At 26.8% G+C, this 16,812-nt stretch overlaps 1 protein-coding gene across 1 annotated transcript; it reads right to left on the bottom strand.

Moving 5' to 3' along the window:
* Positions 1-389: 389 nt before the first annotated feature.
* Positions 390-15,891, bottom strand: LOC107453764 (probable ATP-dependent RNA helicase pitchoune; the record flags this gene model as incomplete). The annotated part of the gene is given in 8 exon segments (XM_071177825.1): positions 390-691; positions 2,178-2,357; positions 2,776-2,928; positions 5,580-5,744; positions 8,078-8,235; positions 10,155-10,269; positions 13,083-13,383; positions 15,717-15,891. Coding segments are annotated over 8 exon segments (1,389 nt in total). The 3' UTR covers positions 390-511.
* Positions 15,892-16,812: the final 921 nt, after the last annotated feature.

Below are 16,812 nucleotides of genomic sequence, written 5' to 3'. Positions count from 1 at the left end.
TGTATAGTTTCTGCAGCAACCTATGTCAGAACATTAGGCGTCTTTTATTTTAAATAGATTCTTTCACAAATCCTTAGTTAAATATTTTTGAATACATAGTTATATGTATTAAAATTAATTTATCTGTATAGCTCTTTCTTATTTGAAAGGCGGCATAAGATGGACAGTAACCAGTTTTGTAAGAAATTAGCTGGATATTTGTATGTAACACATTTTTTTCATTTTAACTTTAAACGCTAATCATATAATGCATGAAATTACAGGATAGACCTAGAAAATAATAAATGCTTAAAAATTAAATAAAAGGTCATGTAAATGGAAGGTAACCAACATTTTGCTAATGCTTAAAATGTATAAATGTGTAACTAAATAAAAATATTACTTCATGATGCAGTGTAGCAAAGTGTTTTAATTTTTTTAAACAAAAATTTAAGCAATGAAAATATTAAATACATAAAAAAAACATGATGGTTGTTATATAACAGATTACAATATACAATAGATATATTCATTATGTGATTTTACATGGAATTTTAGGATAACCAAATGATTTAGCCACAGCTGTTAAATCTAGGGTCTCTTCCTTAAATACTTGTTTCATGTAATGTGATCTGTATGCACGAATATAGGATGTGAAGGCTCCTTTGGCTAAAGCATTTAAATAATAATTCTTAGTCACCAGTTCTTCAATCTGAAATAGTTAAAAATATTATGAATTAACTTTGTTAATATTATTAATATTAAGCACAGAAAAGTGCATTGCACTATAATAAAAAACAATAACATTTATAAAATTAAATTATAAAAAAACTACTAAAAAATAAATTTAATTTTTACAATCTTAGCAATGTTGAGTTGTGATGATGAGCAATGATAAGATAAATAAATAAAAGTGAGACAGGATAAGTTTTTTTAAACCCCTTCTCTTTCAGCATCACATCTCATACGTTCAGCATTTTTGTGCCTGTACGGTTGTTGTAGTATGCTATGCAGCGAAGTGAAAAATTGCATTATTGAAATTGAATTTGTCACCACTAACATGTCTTTTTAAATCCTGCGATTATCTTTTTATTTCTAAATATTGCTAAGAGATGGCGCCTCTAGTCTCACTTTTCAGTGATATTTCCTACCTTGAATTGAAATCAAAATCATTTTGTAATTCCGCTTTCATTAGTATTAACCTAGACTGTCAAAATAGTTATGATGTATTCAGAGAGTGAGTCCAAGGACAGTGAATTTATTATCTATCAGTCGGAAGACGACAGTTCTGATTTATTAAGTTGAAAGTTACTTTCCAAAATATTTCTTACCCAATTTTAATAATTATTTTATAAAGATATGTATATTAAATAGAGTTAATAAATATTTTATCACAGTGTATTTTTGTAGGATAAAACTTGAGTGCATTTGCAAGGAAAACTGAAGATTAGTGAACGGGAGAAATATTTCATTACCAATAGCAGTAAGCAAACAATTGCTTGCTGACAAAAGTATTTTTCACTTTCCAATTCAGGGTAGAACATACATTAATTTTCAGCAATAAAAAAATGGTTTTTTTGGGAGGTCAGAAATTCAGGAAAAAAAATCAGAGAAGGGATTATATAGATATAAATGTACTTAATAATAGACAATGTACACTTTGTACGTAGTTAAAATATATACTCATTGAAAAGAATATGATCAACCCAACAATGCAGTGAATTGATATTCCAAAAGATTATTCCACAGTTTAAAAACAATTTTCCTGAAAATTTCAGGTTTTCCCTCATTTCAGAGTGAGTGGCCACTCTGAGTTAGTATAAAAAGTATTACTAAAAATGTTGAATAAATATAAATTTTTTGATAAATTATAAAATATTAATCTAACCTTTTAATTTTCACATAAAAATATTCTTATACTCTGGGAATTTCATATAAACTTAAAACTTTTAAATATTAATTTTTCTTCAAAAAGCTGAATTTATTAAGCCTTGTTTTACATACTCAAATTTTTAAAACAAGTTAGAATTTATGTTAAAATAGAATTTTAAAATTAATATTTTCTAACACAATTTTAGAAGCGGAACCCAATTATATTTTTTTGGAGTTATTTAAACCCTTTAAATCTTTTATACATAATACTTCCAAACTATTTTTAAAAATTGGGTACATTTATGAATTATCCTTTACTAGTATACCTCTCTTTGAGCTTCGACCTCATCTGGTACTTTGTTCCAAGTAAACTCATAATATTCCAATTCAACCTTTTCTTTTTTCAAATAAGCAATAAACTTCATTTCTTCAGGGCGAAGCATAAGAAGAGCATTTCCCACTAAATTCATTCCTCGAGCAGTTCTTCCAACACGATGAATGTATTCCTAAAAATTAAAACTTTTTTTTTCAAATACATAAAATAAGTTGAATGGAAAGTCATAAGTCTACAATTTCAATTTATAATAAAATTCTTGTTGATTCACATTTTCAAAAAAAAAAAAAATAATTCTACCTAATTTTTTTTTTTAAAGTTTTACATTTCCTTAAAACAAATTTGTAAAAAACAAAGATATTTTTAATACAGAAAGTAATTTTGATGTTTGCCCTAATTAAATAAATAATAATAAACAGATTCTCCTGTTAGATTTTTGATGAATAAGGAAAATTCTATGTTTTTTTAGTCATTTTTAATAAGTTAATGTTAAGTACACTGATAAATGTACAATAAGATAATCATAAATAAGAAAATGCAAAAGATAAAAAACTAAAATGCATAGGAAAAAAAACATAAAACACACTTACTTTAGGATTGTTGGGAGGATCAAATTGTACAATCCAATCAACTTTGGGTATATCAAGACCTCTACCAACAATATCAGTACACAGTAAAACACCAGTAACTGCTTTACAAAACTGGCTAAAATTACGTGCTCTTATTTCTTGCTTTTGTTGACCCTGAAATTAAAAAATTATTCACAAAGTTTAAACTAACATAAGTGGTAATTTGCTTTTACAAAGAGAAAATTTTCTAAATTTTTAAAAAAAAAAGTGTAAGAAATAGCACTGTATCAAATTTCCCCGCAGTAAATTGAGCTTAAAATTTTTCAAAAAATATTTCAGTAATAAATCACTCCAAAATAAAATTTCGTAGGTACAAATATTTACATTTTTTAAAAAATCAATACAAAGTTGAATTTAAGGCATTATCTTCAATATAACAGCTAAAAATTTGAAAAGTTGTTGCCTGAAGAGTCAGTAAACCAGAAGACAGTGTGTAGTAGTACTGGTTTAGATATTGTGGGTATTGCAGATGTCGTTTTTCCTGATCTTAACCCTAAAGTATTTGCACCTCAAAAATTACATACTATTATAATAACAGATATGAAAATTTAATACATAGTTGATCTGACTTTTGAAACATCTTAACATACATTAAGTTTACAGAACAAAGCCCCCAACTTAAAAAATTAAGTAAAAAAAGAAGTAAAAGTGGATCAAAACAGTGGAAAAAATATCTAAAAATAATTCCTTTTAATGCAAAAGTAATTTTCTTTACTATTATTGTATATAGAGGAATTGAAACTATGATGCAAAATTAGACAAACAGAAAAAAAAATTTAGTACTTTAAAGTTTCATTATTTATCGAGCTTTTAATTGGGTTTGATTCTTTATAAAACAAAAAATATACACATTTCAGAATATTTATTAAAAAAATTCATAAATTAGTTAATAGTTTATCAATCCAATATGGTTTTTGTAAAAAATTGTAATTAGATTTTAAAACTTTCTTAAGCTATAATAAATGTAGAATTTCAGCAACTCCAAGCCAAAAGTAATTTTTGGATGGATTTTGAGATTTCCATTACAAATTTAAATTTTGACCACTATTGAGTTATCAGGTCATAGGGATTATTTTTCAACCAAACAAAAGAGACAAATCACAAATTTTGAAGTTCTATCCATCAAAAATAATTAATGAATTTGTAGAAAATAGTATAAATGACTATAACTTCTCACTTTAAAAATTTTTGATCATAAAATTATTTTATTTTTCTCCATAAAGCCACTCAAATCCCAAAAATTCTGAAATAACGAATATTGTATGTAAAATTCGGATATTCTGAACATTTGTATATAATAAGTGGATAGTTTCAAAGTTCATTTGGCAACTTCAGAATTGTGAACTTTTTTTTTAATTATATTAAACCATTTATATTAATAGATTAAAAATGTATACATAATTCAAATTCATGAAGATCTTTATGACTGAACTGTTTCATGTATTATTTGAAAAAATTAGATAACGGAAAGGACCCCTACTCAGCATTAAATTATTTATTTCATTATTACGTATTAAAAAACTTTTAAAAATTTCAAATCTTTAAAGTATCTACTTCGGCCTAAAGATTAAGTGCAATTGTTTTATATTTTAAGAGAAGGAAAACTCTTAACTCTTATTTTAAACTACAAGTAATACACTATTTAATGTACTAAGAGAAGGGGAAAAAAATATTAGTATCAATTTTTTTGCAAAAATCTCTCTTCATATACAAAGGTATTTTTTAGAAATAGTGCATTAATTTAGGTTTTGAACAAAATTCAGATTAAGAAAAGATAATTTATTCAGAGTACTTCATAAAATATAACACAATGAAAACTTTTAAAATATGTCAGAAATCTACTAAAAAAAATATATATATATACAGGGTGTCTATAAAAGAACTCTGGGGTTTTGAGGCAAAATATTTTAATGAAATAAAAAACATACATACATGTTTTATACATGACTGAAAAGCTTACATTTTCAAGTTTTTTTAACACTTAGTAAAGTTCTATATGAGCCCCGTTAGTGGCACGGCAGACGTCTAAACGGTATTCTACCTCTTCCCATGTCCTGGCGAGCATGTCTGGGGTGACAGTTGCCACACAATTGACTATTCGTTCCCTGAGATGTTGAACATAACGAATTTTCTCTGCACTTTGCACGGTAACTAAAGACTTCGTTTCTATGAGCCAAATAACACATTGAGCCTTTTGTTGTGGAGTCGCCATCATTTCAAATTTCGCGAAGTCATTTCAAGGTCAACGCCCTGCAGCGTCGCCAACAGTTGATACAAACATTCCCAATTGGTATGAGTAAAACTTTTTGAGCTATTCTTTTCAGAGAAATCGACTAAATTTTGCTATGTTTTATAGTTAGTGAGATATGAATTTTTAAAACCCCGGAGTTCTTTTATAGACACCCTGTATAGAACATTATCTGCACCAGATTCATTAGAAGTGTCATCATGCTTTTGTTGGGTATTTTCTTAATTTTAGAATTTTTCATGTTTGGGTTTTTCATTGATCAACTTCTATAACTAACATACCTGAAATTTGTCATCTGGTTATAAATATGGAAGGTCCACTTACACACTAGGATAGACGGTAATATAGGTAAATAAAGAAAAAAACATGATAACACTGCGCAGCAGAAAAACACGTGTTACTGCTACATGTTCAAGCTACATAATTTCAATTTTTTTAAAGTGTTATTACATTTCAAAGTTAATCAATTCACATTCCTTTAGAATAATATACAAATGAAAGAAATAGATTAACTTACATGAATACAGCTACATGTTAAATTAATATAGTTGAATAAATCATGATGATATTTTACAGACATAACGGAACTGAAGAAGACAATGGTCTTTCTTGTACGAAACTTTTTTCGTAAAAACCATAGTAACATTAGGAGTCTTTTTTCTGAAGGACATAAAACATAACCCTGAAATAAAATAAACATATTTTAAGTAGAGTATTCAGAAGTTTCAAAATCAATTTACTCATAGAATGGTTTAATATGTCAAGTGTGAGATCAAATGTAGGTCATATATAAAGTGAGGCCAAACATAGAGACATGGCATGTAGAGAATGGGGAAAGAGAGACCGATCCAACATGTCGAAGGAGGTATCAAATGAATGACTAAGAACAGCAAACCACTTTTATAAAGGTAATATTTTTATCATAAAACACTCTTTATAATGGGTAATATTTCTGACTTTTGGAAAATATTTTATAAATATTACTAATAATAATATAAGAAAAAGAATATAAAAAATTAATTATTTTTATTAAAATCCTTTTTTTAAATAAATTTTGCAACCAAATCATCTGATAAAAAGTGTAATAATATTTAATATTATTTAAAACAATGTTTATCACAAAAATACTTAAAATCTCTAACTAGAATGTTTAAAATTATTAAATTAATTTATTAACAAAATAGTTTTAAAAAACAAAGGCAATTTGCCAGTTAAATATGCACGGAATTCAGTTTATCAGTTTAGATTAGAAATCATTAAGAAAATATAAGTTTCACTTTTTTCATTATTGATGTACACTAGCAACATATTTAATAAGTTTTAAGAGCAATTGTATTTAAATAAACATAAAACTAAATGGGTATGATTGAAATATGTTTATTACCTACAAATTATGTTATATACAACTAATGAAAAATTACAATTAAAAAAGTTTTAAAAGTTTCATGGCACTTTTAGTCACTCTTTTTTTTTTAATTTATCAATCTAGTTTGAAAAATACTAATTGTATATTCATCCCTTTTCATTTTTTTTTTTTTGTCAGAATCCTCATAATCCATGACAGATTTCTAAAGAGCAATAATATTTTCAACATGCTCTACATAAAAAAAAAAAAAATTGTTTAAAACAATTATCTTTAAAAAAAAATTAAGTGAAAGTTTAAATCGCGATTTTAATTATTATTTAAATCATGTAAACCCTGGCTACAGACCTTAAAAGTTTTGACATAAAAAAGTCAGTTGCTTGCAAAGGGGGGTGGATGTCTAAAGAAGGCAACAGTAAATGTTCATAGAACAAATGTTATCCGAAACCACTGGAGAGGGCAAAAGAAACCTGTTTAACTTATTTCATACTGATTTATTTAAATATCTACCCAAGAAGAAGTAGTCAAATTAAAAAATAATAGTAAGGTCTTGATTAAGGATGATTTTAAATTTTTTTTTTTTGAAGATTAGTAACCAAAACTAAAATTATACCTTTATATGAAGTGGTAGTTATCAATCTTCCTGAAATCGATTTTTAACAAAACATTTTTGCCACAATTTTTTATATTACTTGAAATAAATGATAACTTAATCTCTTGCATCAACCAATATGATTGGGTTAGCTAAAATAAAAACAAAATGCATAGCAATTGATATTTTCTCAAATTCATGATAATTGAGATATCTATTGTGTTGATTAAGTCTAAATTTTAAAGTGCACCTAGTTTGTCTTTTTTAAAAAGTACTTTTAAAAAAAGAAAAAAAAAAGTTTTTTAAAAGTATTATCTAGCTTTTCTTTTTTTAAAAGTACTTCTGCTTTGATCGACACTTTTATTATGATGCAGCAATTAAAATCGTTTATCTTAGATTTTTTCTTCATTTTTTCTTGAAAATATAGTAACTGGAAACCTAAGGTTCAGCTTTAAAATTTTCTTTCAATAATTAAGTTTGATTTTTACTTTTTGAAATATATATTGGAAAAAAAATATTTTTGCCGACCTTGTCAGTAGTAAAACATACCTGAGTAATTTTACTGGGAACTAACTTGATATCACTACAGGGTTGACACTCAAATCTGGAAATAAAATTCCCTGCGTTTACCCTGTACATATTATATACAATATATTAAGAGGAAACAACAATTACTATGCTCTTGTGTGAGCTATATTGGGCTAACTATATTTATTAGTTTTAATTGCTGGAAAAACAGCTGAACATACTTAAATAATGCTATAGTAAATGAAATAGTTTAGTATAGCTGAAATATCATGGTTAAATATCCTGCTTTGAGTGGTCACCCTTTTTTATAAGACAAAAATAAGAAACAAAATTCCCTGCATTTTCCCTGTTATTTTAGACGATTTTTAAATTCCCTGTATTTTCCAGGTTTTCCCTGTGGAGTGGCAACCCTGCACTAACCCTATAAAGCATTTTTCAACTATTTAATAACAAAATTAATAATTTAATTCAATAACAAAATGAAAAAAAATTGTTATTTTAATACTTCAGGTAAACAATGATGAGAACTTACTTGTCTTAATGTCTCAACAGTTGCCATTGAGCGTATTTTTCCATTTTCTGGACTCTTATTTATGCCTAAGTACAGTGCAGTTTTTCTAAGGAATGCATTTGCTAAACCTTCAGTCTTATCAGTAATTGTGGCACTTATAAGAAGATTCTGTCTATATTCTGTTATAGGGAAAACATATATATTATTTAAAATCTAATTTCAAAACAAACATTTAGCATAAAAAACAGTTTTCATTACCTTTTTTATGAAAATACACTTATTAATCTTAAATTGTAATAATATACAGATAATTTAATAACAAAATATCAAAAATTTTATATAAGGCATTATGCAACACAAATGTCTACCAATACAGGCACAGACAAATAAATTTACTCATTAGAGGACTCAAATCATTAAATTCATGTTTTTTAAATAATAAAAAAATAAAACATTAGACTTAGAAAATATGGAAGATAAAGAATGGGAAGTAAAGCAAGAAACATTAGAAGGTTAAGATTTATTGAATAAAGACTCACAGCAAATGAAAGAAGAAATAGCATAATCCCTTCAAAAATTAGTTTAGGCATGCCACAAAAATGGTTTAAGAGAAAGGTAATGCGATACTGCTATGAATTAAAAGCAACAGATTTTCCATATGGTAACAGCTGCTTCATGAGTAAAAACAGAAGGATTCTGTCAAATAGCAGCTAGTGATATATAAAATGTATTTACTATTACAATTTAAAGCAGAAGAAAACATGGGGTAGTCTTAATCACCTATCAGCATCAATGGTGATGCAATGTATTTATTTATGGATCAAAGCAATTATAATTATATCAGCTAGGTGTCTAATAATATACGCCACTAAATATTATTGAAACCAACACAGAACTTGCTACTGAATATTGATGTGATAAAAGGGAGGTAATCAAGATAGGAGCAAACAGATGACAGTAATTTTTTTGAAAACAGCGACACTGCATATTAGCAGAACTCTTGACATAGTAATTAAGTAATTTTTCCAGATCACACCTTGCAGCACTATTTAATACTTAAAACTACTTGAAAACCCTAGAGGTATCAGAATTTGACACCATAGCTCATAATAGCATTCTCATCTAAGGGAGGATGGGGCACAGTGGTAAATTTTCGTATTTCAAATTTTTCTTTAGAAAAAGTAAAGTAGAAACACTATATGCTTGAAAAAAATGTCAAACATTCTTCAAACCTTTCTCATTGTGTCTTATTTTCTTACAACAATTGGATTGCATCATTGCTAAAAAAATACATTGTGTGCACTCAGGAAATGTTTTATATTGAACTAACAAAAATTACTTTATTTTACGATTCTAGTGAAATGAGTATACCGAATAAAATTACCAAGTAAAAGAAATCTGAATATTCAATTTAAAAAATCAAATGAAACGAAGAAATTTTGCTAAGCAAAAATAAATCGAAATTAGTGAATGTTAAAATTTGTTAATAAAATATTTAGAGACTTAAGGAGAATGACATAAAAAATATATTTTAAAACTCATTAATACCTATTAGATTTTGTGACAATAATACAAAACTTTAGTACTTATGATTAGTGCTTTAACCACTGTTGTGGTTTGACCTTATACAGGCCTTTTAAATAACAGTTAACATCGTTTTAATTTTAATTAGTCATTATGTTATTTATAGCTTGCTTTCTATAACATTAGTATTTTGTTATTCGCTGTTATATGAGAAATTTTATTTTCGAAAAATGACAATCAAAAAAAGCTAAGTTAGTTTGAAAAAATTTAATAGTAATAAATAAAAATCTATCTTTAAAAATGAATTCTTATTTATATACAAACAAACCAGAGAAAAAATGCTAAAATTATTATTGTGAAAGTCTATGCCAATACCATGATTGTTTTTTATATTCCTGCATCTTTGAACTTGCAGACTTAAAGATGGTTTCCTTAAAAATACTATGTTCATAAACTTTAAAAACAATATCTTAAAAAACAAAATTTATTAAAATTTATGGATTTTGCTTAAAAAAAACATACAGTGGTATTATATACAACAATTTAAGTAAAAATGCTTCAATAAATCACTTACTTGGTAAGCTATTAATAATAAATTTAACTTCTTCCTCAAAACCAATATCTAATACTCTGTCAGCTTCATCAATTATCAAGCACTGATTATTTTTGAACACAAACTCTGGAGTATTCTAAATATACACAAGTAATTTTTAGTTAGTACACATTTTAAAATAATATTATCGAACTCAACTAAATTCAAGGTCAACAATTAAGGGGTTAAGAAAGATAACATATTTTGCGTGTTATCGAACACGCAATATATGTTTTCTTTCTTAACCCCTTAATCGTTGACCTTGAATTTAGTTGAGGGTGAAATATTGAAATTAAATTTTATAGAATTGAATAATAATGCAAATTCGTTTTAACAACTTAACACAGAAATTTTAAACAAAATTGACTAAGTATCGTAAACAGCAAAAGGGGGAATGACAGTAAGTAAAAAATAATGTAAATACATGTAACACTTAAAAAAATCAACAAAAACTCTCTGAGTATAAAACTTTCAGCTTTTCTGAATTGAAAAAAAAAAGCATGCCATTTAATTGTAAAACCAGTATAGCCGAAAGTTTTCAGTTTAATTTTGCATTTATGATATTTTTTTATGAGATATATTTTTAAAACATAATTTTAAAATACATAGTCTTTATCATTTGTATTAATTTTACCCTAAATATAATTTTTAATAGCTCAAATTAATCAAATATCTAATAAAAAGGATAGCATCAAATCAGTAGAGAGACACATTTAATAATTACCTAGCAGTTTAAACCAGGGTTTAAAAAGAAATGCCCAGTCATTTTTTTTAAAAGAAAAAAAACAACTGGGTTGTTTGGTTCCTTCTCTTTTTTTTAGATATTACATAGNCAAATATCTAATAAAAAGGATAACATCAAATCAGAAGAGAGACACATTTAATAATTACCTAGAAGTTTAAACCAGGGTTTAAAAAGAAATGCCCAGTCATTTTTTTTAAAAGAAAAAAACAACTGGGTTGTTTGGTTCCTTCTCTTTTTTTTAGATATTACATAGAATAACACTCTTGGGTTCAAATATAAATTTTTACTTGAAACGAGAACAATTTTAGGTAATAAGAAAACTTTCATAGCAAAATAATAATTCAAAAATTACTAAAATGAAAAAAAAAATTAGTATCATCTTTTTCAGTTAGTATTAATAAAGGTTCCTAATCAGACCAGAAAATAAGAAAATGACCACTCACCATGGGGCAAGTCGGTAAAAAAAAAAAAAATGCCGCATTAAGTTAAGTCAACAACTGACCAATTTTTCCTAGCTTTTTCTTTTCTTTTTTTAGATTGCTTAATGATAAATTCACATCAATGCAAAAAGATTCAGCATAACAGAATTTTCATTAAAGTGTCTCCTTTCAAAATTTTGATCCTTCAAAATCTACCAATTTGTGATATAAAAATTCATGTGCAAGGAGAGTTCTTTGCAATTCACATATTTCAAAGTTGTGAAGTATACATTAAATGAATTTTGCCTCCCCAAATATTTTTAAATGAAGTTCTATAAAGTTAGCATGTTAAACAAAATTTTGTCATTTATTTATATTATTTTTATTGCTGAATTAACTTTTTACAGCCATAAATTGTTTCTAATATAAATTATTTTCATATAATTTAATCCAAGCTAAAATTTGTCAAAAGTGGTTATTAAATGAAAAGTATCGATCAATACCTGATACCAATTCATTAGGTTTGAGGAAAAAGTAGCTACTAAGTTATAAGAGTCTATAAGCTGCTGGCTATTAACTGAAAATTTTAATTACCACTAAAAAATTCCTAATTTATTTTTTTCTATAATTAGATAAAAGCATATTATTGAGGTAAGAGAAATATGTGATCTTTGTTGGGTTGTTTTTCAAATTCAGAAAATATAGTTCAACTGTTCGATTTTTTAAGCTACAGTTTCACTTTCTTGTTAAAATGAAGTCTGTGAACCTTTAGCAGTCAATTACAGAACCATTCTTTATTTAATGATATTCATTATGTGTAGTTATTTCATTTGCTCTGTGTATGTATGTGAGTGTGTGTACATATATAGCATAATAAATAAATACAAAAAGAAAAAAAAAGAAGAAAATTAAGAGAAACAATAAGTTTTATTTACTGTGCATAAGCTGCAAGTAAATAGAACTGATAAAACGAGTTCAAAATGTAGAGAAAACACGGAAAAAATTATAGAACAATGAAAAAAGGGAAAAAGAAAAATAATATTTATAAAAATAGTAAAAAATCTGGAAAAATTTCCTAAAAAAACGAAGAAAAAATATTTATATAAATCCGAAAATAAAAGATATCTTTTCATTAGCTCACACGATTATATCCGCAAAATACTCACACGATTATATCGCATATTTTTTTAGTGCTCCTCACACTATTGTATTGATATATTTTACTTTGGCCATATCGATACAACATTATAAAGCACTCCTTTTTGAGGACATAATCGTGTGTGCTGATGAAAAGATTATATACTATTTTATTTCTCAGATCCTTATAAATTTTTTTATTCCTTTTTTTGGAATTTTTTTATTATTATTCTTTTTTTCATTGTTCTGTAATTTTTTCCATGTTTTCTCTACATTTTGAACTTATATATACAACTGATTTTACGAGAATCGATAAATTTAGAATTGTGATTTAGTCAATTTAAATTATTAAACATGGAAATCAGAAGAATTTGTAAGTAAATTAAGTAAACTAAGAAACAATTGTCAAATTATAAATTTTGCTGCTCAGGCAAACTTGACATATTCTTAGTTCACCTGAGGTCAAACTGATCTTCTTCTATGAGTAGTGATTTTAGTATTATTTTTTTTTTTAACATGTCAAAAACTAAAAGAACTTTGTGGCGATTCTATGCAATTTTAAGTTTTTAGCTCCTTATTAATGTAAAAGAATTAAGTTTTAACATTTACTTTTAAATGATCCACTAATCTGCCAGGAGTTGCTACAAGGATATTTACACCATTGCTTAGTTTTTTAGCTTCTTCTTTCCTATTGACTCCGCCCATAATCAAACCATGACTTTGAGAGTGATACTTTATAAGTTGTTTCAATACATTATAAGTCTGTAAGGATAGCTCTCGAGTCGGTGATAAAATTACTACACCAAGTCCATTTCTTAAAGTAAATTTCAACTTATGAAGAAGTTCAACAGCAGTAATAAGAAAAGTTAGAGTTTTACCACTGCCAGTCTTAGAGCATACCACAGCATCTCTAAAAAAGAAAAATATATAAAGTTACACACTTATCGAGAATTAAAAAAGAAATACTGATAAAATAATGTATTCAGTAAAAATATCAGACATTACCATCATCTGGCTATCTTACTTAAGAAAATTAACTAAAGCATTGGAATTTCAAACACAACTTAGCTTCGTGCTTTCAATTGCAGTTTCAATTACAATAAAATATATTTATCGGGGTTAGCATTTTGGTTAGTTCAGTATCAAGTTGAACGAAAGAAATTATTTCTTACAGAAAGCTGAAAGAAACTTGAAAAAGTTGGAAGAAACAGGACAAAATAGAAAAAACTAAATATGAACAATACAACTGTTTAGCAGTAAGTTTTATAAGAATAGTTTAAATTTAATCAAACTAAATTTACATATAATGTAAAAAAGTTAAAAAATTTCCCATTAACTCATTTAAAGAAACAACTAATTTCATAATTTTTTAGTTTTATATAGAATTTAAAATCCATGCATCAGATGATTTAAGTGCCAGCTAGAATATTCATACTTAACAGCAATTAGGTACTATATGCTATTTGTAATTAAGAAATCATTATGTGTTTCAGTTGCATCTATATTTAGTATGTGATTTGAAAATTCAGTAGCATTAATAAAATGTTATTTGATTTTTTTTAAATGTTGTTTTAACAGCTCTTTATACAATTATAGAATTTGATTTTACAATATATAATCACATAAAATTTTTAATTTTTTTAATTTCTAAAGAAATTTATTATTTATTAATTTTTGTCTAATTGTTACTCTTAATTCTGATTGTTAATTTTTACTTATTTAAGAATACTAAATTAAATAGCCTGAAAAATTGTATTATTTGAACTGAATTACAATTATAAATTCTTTAAAGAACTGTTCTATTATTTGATATCTCTTTTCAAAAAGAATTCCATTTCTTCCACTTATGTTGGAAGAAACCTATTTCTTCCATGGCAGTTTTCTTTCTGGATTTTGTCCACTATGGGAGAAATTTGGCTGGCATCCCTGATATATATATAAATAGAAAACTTAATTTTGTAAGATTATTGTTATTATCTTTTAAAAAAAGCAATATATGCTTAAACTTCTTTGTTTTATTTAAAAGTGAACTTATTATAGAGCTTAATGGAACATGAGCTAGAAGTGGGAGTGAGGCCAAATATAACTCTGTAGTCCAGGTAACAAAACTAAATGATGAAGTTGTAAATTAAGTCTGCTGAAAAATTAAGCATTTTATGTTAGATGATAGGATTATGATAGAAAGATCTATCTTCTTAAAAAGATAGATCACCAAGATATCTCTGGTTTCGTGGTATCTAAGGCTATCTTAAGAAGGTAAACAAAGTGATGATCAAATTTTCTTGATGTTATAATTTCATAATATGTATTAAATTTAGGAAGAAAATTTATTTTTTAAATTTAGTGTTTTGTTGTTGTTGACGTATGCCTGTTTAGACAGAGGGGGTGCGATTGTTCTTATTTTCAAGTGGCGCCATCTATGGCCAAGAATTCGACTTCTACCACACCATTCGTCACACCCGATTATAGGGCGGGCCCATTTATTCATCCACAGATCATAATTTTGACCTGAATCCATGGGTGCAAGTTGGAAAAAAGGCCAAGACTGAAAACTTTTTGGCTGAAATAAATACCTAACATACACAATACCCCCTCGACATATGCAAACTATCTAACAAAGCTTTACCATAATACATCAAGATTAAATACTGTACAAAAAATATTTATTCATCTGTCTTTTGATAAAACTACATCAGGACATAAGAAAATAGACCAATAACGTAGACCTCAAAAATATTTTTATGGACAGAAAAAAAAAAATCCGATTTCCGTCTTCGAGTCAGTCTTGTTTCCGTCTTACTTCCGTCCGCGGACATTTTCGAAAGACGGAAATCCGTCCTGGGGACGGAAGACTTGCACCCGTGCCTGAATCAGAGAACGATCGATCTCCAATCCAGTACCCCCAGAGGTATTGATTTATTATGGGAATATGTAATACTTCTGTGACTGGACAGATTTAACGTGCATCAGTCACTTTATTACACGGGGAGTCTTCGGTCGGCGGGGTTTGAACCCACGAACTCTCAGTCATGGGCCCAGTGCCCTACCGACCAGGCTATCCCGGTCGTTTAGTGTTTTAAAATTAGATAATCAAATTAATACACTAGATAAATAATATTATATAATCTATAATTAAAAATTTCACAATATTGTTAAACTAATAGAAGAACAAAGATACAATAGAATACTTTTTTGTAATTAATAATAACTAAACTTTATAAATGAGTTGTGTAAACTTCTTACTTTCCTGTTAACAATGCAGGAAGAGCCTCTGTCTGTATATTTGTCATATGCTGAAAACCCATATCAGCTATAGCATTTAATGTTTTTTCACTTATTTGATCACTAAGAGAGCTGAAAGGAACACTGCTAATATTCATGATGAAAATTGAGATTACCCAACAGTTGCAATAATCACCTAATTGAAGAAAAAAAATTAACAAAAAATACACAATTAAACAATCATGAAGATAAGAGTTTTAAATAGAGTGAATTAATGTAAATTTTTCTTCAAAATCAAAATTTCTCCCGAATAGTTTTCAATGCTGTTATTGCTGCACGGCAACACAAAATTATGGAAATGTGAAGGGAAGATAATCTTTGGGCATTGAGTAACTTTATTGAGAAAAAAAATCAAATTGAAGATATTTAGAAAAAATTCAAAATTGAAAATTAATAAAAGGGATAGAATTCAAATTGCAAAGATGTTTAGAATTTTTTTAATTTATATTCTCCCCAGTGATCGATAATTATTAACAGAACAAGTCTTATACCTGCAACAGTTATTTCTAAAACAGGACCTAAGTAGAAAAGAAAAGTTTATCAACCATTATTTGGTTTTAAGTTACGAAAGTAAGTTTTTGCTATAATTATTATCACAATCACATTCCTTCAATAAGTATGTATTCAATTAACATTGTTTTGATTAGAAAACTAAATGAATTATAGTTAATTACCTAGTAAGTATAAGAATTTTAATTTGTTTTTACAAGTGCACAGTTTCTTACTGAATTAATGATTATGAGCACTAACTCTAATTCAACTAGATGCAAGAAATGAAAGGCTAGTTCAAAACTATCATAGGATATTAGAATTGTTTACAATAAACAACATAATTTATTTCTGCATAATTATCGCCTTGGTATCCTTTTTTTTTCTTTTTTGCATTCGTAAGACAATTATGTAGACATAATGCAAGACAATCATGTAGATTAAATGACAATCTGTTTTATTATTTTTAAATATATTATCTACTTAGTGTACTTAACATTACATAAAGCACCAACCCATTACATTATGAAAAAAGATAAAATGTATGTAATGCCAGAAAGTTAGTCTC

This window comes from Parasteatoda tepidariorum, chromosome 1, assembly GCF_043381705.1.
Source record: "Parasteatoda tepidariorum isolate YZ-2023 chromosome 1, CAS_Ptep_4.0, whole genome shotgun sequence".
NCBI classification, from domain to species: domain Eukaryota; kingdom Metazoa; phylum Arthropoda; class Arachnida; order Araneae; family Theridiidae; genus Parasteatoda; species Parasteatoda tepidariorum.
The sequence above is the reverse complement of the archived record's forward strand: the minus strand, read 5'-3'. Positions and strand labels throughout refer to the sequence as shown.